This window comes from Lucilia cuprina, chromosome 2, assembly GCF_022045245.1.
Source record: "Lucilia cuprina isolate Lc7/37 chromosome 2, ASM2204524v1, whole genome shotgun sequence".
Classification (NCBI taxonomy): domain Eukaryota; kingdom Metazoa; phylum Arthropoda; class Insecta; order Diptera; family Calliphoridae; genus Lucilia; species Lucilia cuprina.
Window position 1 is genome coordinate 36,750,491 of NC_060950.1, and position 12,485 is coordinate 36,762,975.

At 29.4% G+C, this 12,485-nt stretch overlaps 1 protein-coding gene across 3 annotated transcripts in view; it reads right to left on the reverse strand.

Moving 5' to 3' along the window:
* The window catches only part of LOC111674971 (Down syndrome cell adhesion molecule-like protein 1), a 324,845-nt gene that overhangs the window by 103,681 nt on the left and 208,679 nt on the right, over positions 1 to 12,485 (reverse strand). For all 3 annotated transcript variants that reach the window (XM_046951346.1, XM_046951349.1, XM_046951354.1), the window contains exons 4-5: positions 10,650 to 10,910; positions 5,631 to 5,827 (exon numbers count right to left, since the gene is read on the reverse strand). In XM_046951346.1, the coding sequence (XP_046807302.1) occupies positions 5,631 to 5,827; positions 10,650 to 10,910 (458 nt within the window). The remainder of the gene's footprint in view (positions 1 to 5,630; positions 5,828 to 10,649; positions 10,911 to 12,485) is intronic.

Genomic DNA, 12,485 nt, shown 5'->3' on the forward strand with positions numbered 1-12,485 from the left:
GGAATTTTTGATATTGCAGATATATATACATTTACAATAATGATATTTATTTTATTCCATTACGATGAGGGTAGCGAAGCACACTGGGTATAGCTAGTATAATATAAAGACAAGTGTAAAAGGTACATTTTTTCTTCCACTTCTCGTTTCATATAGACATACTTATGTATGTATTCAGTAAATCTAAAAATATTTTGAAAGCTAAATAGAACAGAGGACAATGGTAAACATGGATGTAAAGAGTATGCCAAGATTTAAGCCAATACATACTACAAACATGGCAAGGACATGTGTAGGTAGGTACACATCTATTGCCTTACAGATACACAGTATGTGTATGAAAACGTACATAAAATAATGGAAAAAAGTTGAAAGCTTGTAACTATCTGTAATGTTGGAGTCAAGTTTTTCTCTTTTTTCACATTTTACGAGAATTTTCATTAGTATACACGTAGCAATAGTACAGGCTTCAAACATATGTACATATACAGAATTTTTAGCTTAAAAGTGTCAGGATATTAGCTTCACTTACAGCTAACTAACAATAACATCCATGTATAATAAATATATGTACATTTGTATATGTATGTATATATGTATAAATACATAATAGCTAGTCGGACACTATACTCGGTCTTGACCGATTAGGAAGTTTTTTTTTTTTGGAACCATTTTCTGAGCCATGAGCATTTGACCGTTAGCAAATAATTCAACGACAATACCCCCTGCAAAGAGTTAAAACCTGTCGATGATATACGTTACCTGGTTTTCCTGTTTACAATTATCCTTCTGGAAAAAGCATGAATTGTCTAGACAATTATGGTACCAAAAGCTCGAATCATAGGAAGAAAGCCCTCATGAATTTCTTTAATACTAAACACTTGATCACATTGTACTTAGGTGATAAAGTTACATTCGTCAATAGAATAGAAGAAGTATTATATATTACTTTATGCTTACAAATGAAATTCAAGATTCAACATATTGCGGCCATCACCCAAGCCGATAAAAAGTTTTTGAATAAGTCTAAAAGTAATTGGATAATGTTCGGGAACCTACTAAAGAACCGTTTAAGATAGAAAATTTTTTAATGTCAAATTAAGAGGGCATAAGTAATTACAGTTTTAAACGAAGTTGTCCACTATATAGGTGAATTCTTCCATAGTAAACTGTATACTCCGCATCGATTCGCCTTCAATAACGTGCACACTGATACTTTTATCCTTATGTTGACGTGGTGTTTCGTTACTGGATCCCTTTTACCATTGGTAACCTCAATTAATGTTCTCTTAAGGACCTTAGACTTGCTGACCATGCAGACGATATCTTAATACTTCTTAAGGGAAAATATTAAAATTATTAAAATTATTAAAGAGGATCTAAATACCGTCGTTGGTCTCAACGGAGATGCCTTAATTTTAACACGGCAAAAACAGAACGAAAAACATTTGGGAGTAACTGAACCATGTTTGTTGAGCAGGAATATACCGCTAACAGACAGAGTAAAGTACTTAGGTGCAATCCTTGATCGGAAAATAAAATAGTGACAAATAGTGGATAGGATCAATAGGCACATCGGTGATGGGAAATATGTAGGAGAACTATAAGTATGGAAAAGGGTTTTAGTAATCTGGTTGACTTAAATAACCTGCAGACTTGATCACATTGAATTCAGGATGACAGAGTCATGTCTTGGTCAAGAAGAACATTAGAGAAAATACCCTCAGGAAGGGAATGGCTTTAAAGTGGCCCTGGGATTCTTTATTGAATTCGTAAATTGGATTACAATAAATATGACGTCCACAGAGCGTAACATATTTACCTTGAAAGCAGGACAAAAAGCCTTAACAAATAAACAAGTCTGAAGATTATGTATTTTTCGGATTTAAAGTAGATACATCTTCCTATCAATAGATAATGTAATGAATGACGATACATAAATCGTCATTATTTCAATATATGTATTTATATTGAAAATTTAAAACAGAACTATGTTAGACACTTCATACTTCGTAACAAACCAACATTGCTTTCTCCTTAATAGGTCTAGGGTATAAATACATTTTGTACATTTTCTTTGCATGTATGCTCATATTTTTTTTGCTTGCAACGTATGTGTATTTAAATTGCAAATAAAATGTTTTATAAAATAACAATCTTATTAGACGTCCTGTGGGTTGTAATATTAGTTATTGTTAGTAGAACTTCCTTTCTTGTCTCATTTAATTCATGGTCTATTTAGTTTCAGCAAATTTAATATAAAGTATATTTTCTGCATAATATGTCTGAAATATATACATATATACTTATGGATAACAAATGTTTGTATATTAGGGTGTCCAGTGAATCCCTTTTTTGTCGAAGTACCAAATATGAACCAGCGATTGAAAATCTTAATCTTATATATATATATATATATATATATATATATATTTATATATATATATTATATATATATATATTATATAATTATATATATATATATATATATAATATATTATATATATATATATATATTATATATATATATAATATATATATATATTATATATATATATTTATATTATATTGTTTTAAATAATTTTTCATCCGAAAATGTTCCTAGTCCTGATCCTTAAAGCCCTTGGTTTGAGATAGAATATTGAGATATTTAGTATTTTTGAGATATTTTCAATTGTATGGTTTTAAAGATAGAATGACTTCTATGTTGAAATGTTAACATGTTTCATTTTATGGACGTAACTTCTCGTACAGGTAGAGAAATGATTTCTTTATCAAGAATTGTCGTCATGTGCTTAAAGAGGAATGCGATATCTGCATAAAATATGACTAGAAATCTTGCGAATATACCGTGAATTTGAATTTTTAAATTCCTGAAATTATTTTACTGCGTGGTTTTTACATAAAACCCTATAAATTTCCTGAAGTTAATTTAATAATATTGGTCAACAAAATTAAGATAAAATCTGAGTATCACTTCGGAATGGAATATCTATATTTAAAGTTAACTAGATTAACATATTCCATACGAATAAAGTGTCACCTATGTTTCGGAAATATGTATATTATTTCAGTTCTTTCAAACAAAAAGACTTTTGCTTACAATTTAAAAATCTCATTATGAAATGTGGTTTAGGATTTAATTATAAGGCAGATCATTATCCGTCTGAAATAAAAGATTTTTTCAGTACATATACAATAAATATTATAAATCATGAAATACTTTACTTTATATAACAAGTTAGATATATGCTATATTCGGCTATGCCGAATCTTAAATACCCTCCACCAACAAGCTTCTTTTTATTATGACCCATTTAACTACATAATTTTTAGATAACTCGACAAACGTTTTATTTCCGTAGTTAGGGTACTAACATTTATGCATGTGTGGATATAATTTTGATTAGGTCCAGAAAAATTTTTTAAGTGAGTTTTGTACGGATGCTATGACTTATTATAGACCGATCATGCAGATGTCCAAAAAAATTAGCGGAATGATTTGTATATTTACAAACATATTCATTTCGATCTTTATTCAGACTTCCAATGTCAAAAATTATAATGAACAAAATTCGTTTTAGTGATTTCTGAAACGATGTTGATGATTTTAAATTGGAACTATCATCTATATTAGGCTAGTTCGAAAACATTTTGCAGAATGACCTGTCTATGTGACCAATTATGGACCGATCGGAAAAAATTTCGTACAATGATTTATGTGCACACATTATAAATTCAAGTTGAATTTTAATCCAATAGCTTCTAAACTAAAGTGATTTTCGAAAATGAACCTTATATGGGAACTATGACCAACTACAGCCTTAATTGGAAAAATTTTGTAAGCTGATTTATTTATAGACAAAATGTTTTCGTATCGAATTTTAACAAAATAGGTTAACTAATCAATCAAATATGTGTGTTTAAGTTATTTTTGGAGGTGGATCTTATAGCATGGCCAATAACGAGTGATCCGGAAAAAAATTAGTAAAATGATTTATATTTACAAAAAAGTCGAATCTTTATAATTTTGTAATTGAATGAAATATGTGTGTTTAAATGATTTTCAGAAGTGGACTTTATATGGGAGCTATGCCTAATTGTGGACCAATACAAATCTTCTTTAATAATATGTTTTCTGTTCATATTAAATTTACATTTGTATTTATACCGACATATTTTAAGGAGTTATAAACGATAAACTAAACCTTTGTATTTGAATCAGTTGCTATGATTTTCCCTGGTAGAAAAAATAGTGTGAGACAAAATGCATCGAATTATGTTTTGTAGTTTCTGAGGAAACTGCTTAAGAATTACGAAAAAAAAACTTTTTTCGAGTTAAGCTGAAATTATTATTCAAACTTTTTACGACAAACGTATATATATCCTCTATCAATACTGATGGTGGTGGAGGGTATTCAATGTCACCAACAAATGATGGATTATCGAAAAAATATGTAACTTAGTATTTATAACAAATTTTGAGATATATTTAATATTGCTAAGATGTATAAATAAATAAATATAATTTTTATCGTTCGTCTTCTTGGACTCCATAAGATTTTACTACAGACCACCACTGTTCCACGGATCCACATTTGGGAACCATTGGTCTATTAGATTTTCGAAGTTTTTCTTTTAAATTCCTTATTTCGGCTTATTTCGGGAAAACTTTTTTTAATATTTGTCCGCATTAGGTACAGATAACAATCGAAAATAGTACCCACGCCTCACCCACCAATTCAAAACTATTTTGTGGTCAGCAAAACTTTCGAAATTTCAGAATTATTTTTCCTGCTTAAAATTGTGGAATTTTTTAGATCCATTTCAAAAAATTTTGATATATTTTAATTTTTACAAATTATGCTCCGATGAAGATTTTTAATTCCCGCGCAATGAGGACCATTCGAAAAATTTCTTCAATTTTCAGTTTTGCAAAAACTATAAAACTTTTGCGTTAAAGCAACATGTTGATACATGTCATAGGAATTGGTTCGTGAAAAATAACAATAATACTAAAAAATTATTTTATTTTGTTTCAATTGCATAAAGTAATGAAATAACTTGAAATTACTAAAAGAACATAAATCATGTTGCAAAGATCTGTTACAAGTTCGTTTGTCTAACAATAGCAACAGAAATAGCATGGTTTTCTTATGTATGGATGAAAAATAGTTAAGTTTATAATTTTGTAAAATATTTAAGTTATTTGGAAATTATGTTTAACAATTTTGTACCTTATGGAACTTCAACTACAGCATAGACATAGACAACAAAAACATACTTTCATATACATACATATAAAGGGATACAGCCATATGAAATATTCACATACTAAAATATACCCTGCAAATCTGGGAGGGTATAAAACAATTGTTTTTTCTTAATATTATGTCAACTTATTTGCTTTTAAGCAAGATATTGTCTGAAAAAATCTTTAGTTTGGAACAGCCAAACCGAACTGCAGGGACATTTTTGTATAGCTTTCATACACATTCATAAAAATAAAACATTTGAAACTAATCTTTTCCTTGCTTCGGTTACTTTTTTCCTTTTTCCACTCTCTCTCTTTACAATTAGTTAGTTTTATGTTTGTACTTTAAAAGCAATTAATTTTCCTGCGTACTTACAGTTCACATTCAGGGCGACAGTTGTTTCCAGTGTATGACCCTCGGTCATGGCACGATTCCAAACGACGCATTTGTATTTGGCGCCATCATCAACCCGCCTTGGTAATATCTGCAACGTGGCATTTGTATAATGATTCTTCGAACCGCCTTTCAAAATGTACGACTGTAATGGAACCGTACTGCCCTCACGAAACCAGCTACACAGTAACAAATTGAAACAATGGATGAAAAAGTAAGAAAGAAAAAAAAAATAGAACAAGTGAATATTATTTCATTATATCATTGCTTTGAAAATTAATTATTAGAAGTATGAAATAATAATAAAACTACATAAATACATATAGGAGTACATAAGTTTAAAGTATCACGATGACTATCACAAAAATGAATAATTGATTTGAATGTGTAAAAAGTGTTAATTTAAAGGAACAAACAAACATTATTTAAATTTAGCAAATTATTCAATATTAACCTTATATAGAACAAGTAAGAGTGTTATATTCGTCTATGCCGAATCTTTTATACCCACCATCAAATCCCTATAAATGAACTTTGATATTTTGAATATTTTATTATTATATATCGATATTAATGAGAACATCAGGGTAACATTAGAAAGAGGTCCATTAATGGGGGTTTTACTATTGACAGTGCTAATTTTTATAGGGAGTAGGGGTTTTTAATAACATAAATGGACCAATTCTCATAAAAGTCTGTAGGAAGATTTCAGTTCCTTATTTGTTTAAAATTTCATCGATCTACTTGTATTTTGAAGCCATTAAGGAGCATTAAAGTCATAAAATATGATAGAGAGATTTTAAATCAAAATTGTTTTATGTCGAGTTGCATTGCGGTATTCGTATTTTTCGCGTCATTTTCTGGGGCGGAATTTATATGGGGTAGTGTTATTATGGACTGATCTTCATAAAAATTGATAGAGAGATTTCGGTTCCTATAGAAGAGATAGAGATATTAGATTACACAAAACTAGTTTATGTCAAATTTCATAAATCTACTAGTATTTTTAAGCCAGTACTGAGCTTTAAAGTGTCAATTATAGAGCGATCTTCGTAAAATTTTGTAGAACGATCTTGGTTCCTACAAGTCATGTTTATATAGAATTTCATCGCTTTACTCGTTTATTTTAGCCCAGTAATTAAGTTTTTGATGGGTACATTATATGGGTTACCCCTATATCAATTGAGACTAGATTCACATAAAATTAAGTTAAGAGTTTTTGACTAGTAAGGAACTTAATTGTTTCGAATTTTATTACTATACTCGTATGTTTAAGCCAGTAATGGGCCTTAAAGTATTTTTTTGATAGGGACCTTATGTTGGGGGTAGGGTCAATTAAGGCCTGTTCCACATAAAATTTGGTAAAGAGATATTACCTATTATAAAACTTATTTCTGGGAAATTTGGTAAAGAATTTTTAATTTTTTTAATCGTATTTTTAAGGCAGTAATGAGCGTTAAAGTATTTTTATGGAGGAGACCTTATATGGGCGGTTGGGTCAATTATAGACCGATCCACATAAAATTTGGTGGAAAGGTTTTGTTTCCTAAGATACATACTTATGTCAAACTTCTTCGATATATTCGTATTTATACGCCCATAATTAACGTTAAAGTCGTTTTCCACATAAAATTTGGTGGAAAGGTTTTGGTTCCTAAGATACATACTTATGTCAAACTTCTTCGATATATTCGATAATTAATGTTAAAGTCGTTTTCTGAAAGGGGCCTTATATGGGGGGAAGGGTCAATTATGGACCAATCCACATAAAATTTGGTAAATTTTGACTTGTATAAATCTTACTTCTGTTTCATAATCCTTCATTGCTATAATCCTATTTTTAAGCCAGTAATGAGCATTAAAGAAATTTTATTGGGGGATAGGGTCAACTATGGAACGATCCACATAAAATTAGGTAGAGAGATATTACCTATTATAAAACTTATTTCTGGGAAATTTGGTAAAGAATTTTTAAATTTCATCGCTATAGTCGTATTTTTAAGGCAGTAATGAGCGTTATAGTAATTTTATGGGGGGGCTTTATATGAGGGGTAGGGTCAATTATGGACCGATCCACATAAAATTTTATAAAGAGTTTTTGGCTAGTAAGATACTTATATCAAATTTCATCGTTATATTCGTTTATTTAATCCAGTAATGAGTGTTAAAGTCATTTTCTGAAGGGGACCTTTTATGGTGGTAGGGTCAATTATGGACCGATCCACATAAAATTTCATAGAGAGGTTTTGGCTAGAAAGAAACTTACTTTTGTCAATTTTCATCGCTATACTTGTATTTCTAAGCCAGTAATGAGCGTTAAAGTCATTTTCTGAAGGGGACCTCATATGGGGCTAGGGCCAATTATGGACTGATAGACATAAAATTTCAAACAGAGGTTTTGGCTAGCAAGAAACTTACTTATGTCAAATTTCATCGCTTTACTTGTATTTTTAAGAGAGTAATGAACGTTAAAGTCATTTTCTGAAGGGGACGTTATATGGGGGGAAGGGTCAATTTTGGACCGATATACATAAATTTCAAAATTTCTTCGCAAAATTGCGGGGATATTAGCACTTATTGGTTTTTCTTATCACTTAAACTTAATGTTTATTATTTTTTTCAACACTTTACACTTATTTAAAACCTCGAAAATAATTTATATTTTACAAACGAAAAAAATATATTTTTTATTCTTTGACATTTAATTTTAATTAAAATGTTTTTGAATTAAAATGTTTTGAGATACAATATCTTTTCAAAAAAATAAATAACTAATATTTTTATTCACTGCTATATAAAATTCCATTAATAACACACAAAGAATAACGTCCAAAAATATATTTATACCCTACACCACTTTAGTAGGGAGGGTATATTGGGTTTGTGCTGATGTTTGTAACATACAAAAATATTCGTCCTATACCGTCCGTCTGGCTGGCTGGCTGTCCATGTAAACATTGTGCGCAAGGTACAGGCCGCAATTTTCAAGATAATTGGATGTAATTTGGCACACGCGCTTCTTTTGGCCCAAGGACGAAGTCTATTGAAAATGGTTAAAATCGGTCCATTATTTCGACTAGCCCCCATACAACCGTACCCCCAAATATGGCCTTTTGGCTTATAATTAATTTAAATGATCCATTATGTTAACAAAAGTCGACAAAACAACTGTATATCTAATGGAATATTAAAACGGTGGGTAGAGATCCTATATGATGAACATGAATAGAGCAAGACGAGAAATCTCATTAAAATGAGCAAGTCTGAGCTCATTATGATGTGGATACTCATCAAAATGAGCAAATCTGATAGTGCATATTCTGAGTGGACACACAGGATTACGAACACGTCTTTACAAAATTGGACGTGGGGATTCAGACGAACGTTAAGCGTGTGGAGAGGAAAGAAAAACTTTGGAGCACTTTCTTTGCAACTGTTAGGCATTCGTCGAAATTAGCTACAATTATTTTAGAAGTGATGTTATTCCGGAAATTAAATTCCACACTAACACTGATTGGAAAATTCTTAGGAATTACGTCCAGCAAACTGAGTTTTTTAACATCAGACCATAATACATTAGTGGTATTAGTTCATGTAAAATATCTTTATTATCGCTTTAAAAATGTTTAAATAATGTATATGGTATAGGGTATAAATACTTATCCATGACCGATTATATTTTTCTATTTGTTGTTTATATTTCGGGAATTTTGTAAGCAAACACGAAAATCCCTCAATTTCATATCCTTCAATTAATTTAAAGTTTATCTTGTCCCATTCATTACACTTCACTATTCTTAACTTGTTGGTTATTCCATTTAATTTTTGTTCATTCTTTGTTATTTTTGGCATCCTGTTGTGTAAACATTTGCTTGCTCTTAAAGTGATTGTATTTATTTCCATATTTTGAAGTGTATTTTTTTGTTCTGTACATTTTGTTCTTTATCTTTAGTTCCTGGTCATATTATGTTATGGTGCAGAAATGGATGAATGAATAGTTGAATGGATGAATACCACAAACAAAACCCTACTTAATCTGCATCTAAACAATAACATAGAAGAAGAGCAGATTCATATAATTGCACACACATCCTATATACACAAAGATTATATCCTGATAATCATACCTATACTATATACGTATATATTTTCTAGCAACTTGTGAAAGAGGGAAGAGTTAACTGCAAAAAAACGTAGTTATGTACTTAAAAGCCCCATTTGGCAGGTTTGGGTTGTATGGGGGCTAGGTGAAATAATGGACCGATATTAACTATTTTCAATAGGCTTCGTCTACGGCACTAAAAACGAGCATGTCTCAAATTTCATTGAATTATCTTCAAAATTGCGGCCTATAGATTGATTACAAAGTTTACAAGCCTTATTCGGGGGTTCAGTTATATGGGCCTAGATGAAATCATGAACCGATCTTAACCAATTTCAATATGCTTCGTCCTGGGGTCAAAAAAAGACAAATTTCATTGAATTATAGGACCAATATTAGTGTGCTTTACAAACATCAGCACAAAACCAATATACCCTCCTCACTAAAGTGGTGTAGGATATAAATACAACATCAGTCGTGGATCCATGGAGTGAAAAAAGAAAAGTTCCTACAACCAACAATTTTGAATAAAATACTCAAGCAAAAGTAAATTTCAATCCCTAAACATTGAAGTTGGATTCTCGACTGTAGTTACTTAACCTATACATACATATTTATATATACATGGAATACCCTACACATAAAACACTTGATTTTCTCTTGGTGGTTGGAGAAAAGTATCACTTACATAAAACTAGACTCTCATCACCGCAATTTACTGTAACAAAAGCATCTCTATTGTAGTTTATCCTTTTGTTATTTTTATATCGATTTTCTCTTGTTTTATGACTTTTATTTTGTTTGTGTTTTCGGTTTTTTTTAACTCTTTTATTTTATTTTTAATACATAAATCCACATTTAAAGGAAAACAAAAAAAAATTGAGTGGACGATTACTTACGTTATCATTGGATCTGGCGAACCGCCAATACTGCTGCACGTCAATTCGAGCGGTTTGTCTTCGGTAGCAACAGCAATATTGCCGGGTGATATTATAGGCAGATGGGGTGGTGTCAGAACTGTCAAATTGTAAAATTCTTGATGTACATCTGCACCTGTACCTTTGGCCTTGATGCGACACTCGAAACGTCCATTGTCGCGATTGTATGATGTATTTTTAATTTGCAAGTCATAAATACCACGACTCGGGCGAAAGTCCAATCTGTTAAAGGGAGACACGCAAACAAAGAAAAATTAAACACTAAGTGAAAAGTATTAAAAATTATTTTTTTTTTCTATAACAGAATATAAAATAACTTTTTTAATAACAGCAACAAACGTAAGAGTTACACATTTTTAATGTTATTTTTTTTTTACTTTCATATAATTAATTGAGTTCCATGTTTAACAGAAAATATAGAGTGTATAGAGTATTGTTTCAAATAACCATATTTTTTAAAACTAAAAATTTAAAAATATTAAAAAAATATTTTATCATTTGATAAAATGTATGTATAATTTTAAATAATATAAGTTTTAAAGCCAATATCATTTTATCATTTGATAAAATGTATGTATAATTTTGAATAATAATATAAGTTTTAAAGCCAATAGTAGGATGAAATATTCGGAATGTAATAACGGCTACAAATTTTTGATATATTTTGTACTTTTTGCTCTAATTTATATTACATTTTGTTAATACGTATTATTTTATATAAAGCATGTCTGGTGATTGATGATAAACAGATGTTTATCATAATATTTTAATTTATAATTAATATTTAAAGTATATGATATTTTCGTATTTATTTTTCTTTAACATTAATTTTTTTCTCTTGAAATAAATATTCCCTTTACTATTTGAAAAAAAAACCGTTCCACGCCGAGTATAAACTACTAGTCATTTATATATTATACTCGCACACTTTACAAGTATGATATATCATAACTAAGTAAGTAATAATATTAAGGCATTTAGACTACTACTTACTTAAAAAAATATTTTTACACAGAATACAACTGAAACATTAATAGACCAAGGAAAATATAAAGATTCAATGTACGATGAAGATGATGATGACAACGATGATTTTGATGCGGGAAACTTAACTATAAAGATGATTCCTTTTATCGTAATTGTTAGCAATTTGCATAACAATCCAAGTTTCTTGTTTTACATAATACATCTTAAAATAAACAATGATGACAACATTTGTAGAAATAAGAAAATAGGAGTATAAATTCTTACTCATATTTTAACTTAATACTTATATGTAAATATGTATGTTTGTATCAATAAATAAAAAATTTCCTTATATGTATATGAAGCTATGTGTTTTATTATAGATCTATACAAACTTAATAATATTAAAAAAAAACTATTAGGTTTTAAAGGAGTTCCATAAATAACGTAATTTCAAATCTTAGATAATATGAACAGTTTAATTGTGTTATATCTCTTTGAACGCCCGTCGATCTGTACATCTTTTAATGCATTTTAATGAACAAATAAATTTCAAAATAATGTAAACTAAATTTGAGATGTACCAAAAAAAAAATATTAAACATAACGATAAATTAACATAAACTTAAATACAAGTTTATTATTACTTCAAGAAAAAATTTTGTTTTTCTCTTCTTGTAAAAAATTGTCGTGTGCTCCTTCGATATGAAAAAAATATTAAGTAAAAAAATGCAAAATTTTATTAATCATTCATGAAGCTTTTCAGATTATATTATTAAACTAATAAATATGAAATTGCTGTACAAGTATTGCAACAATTTCATAAATTAC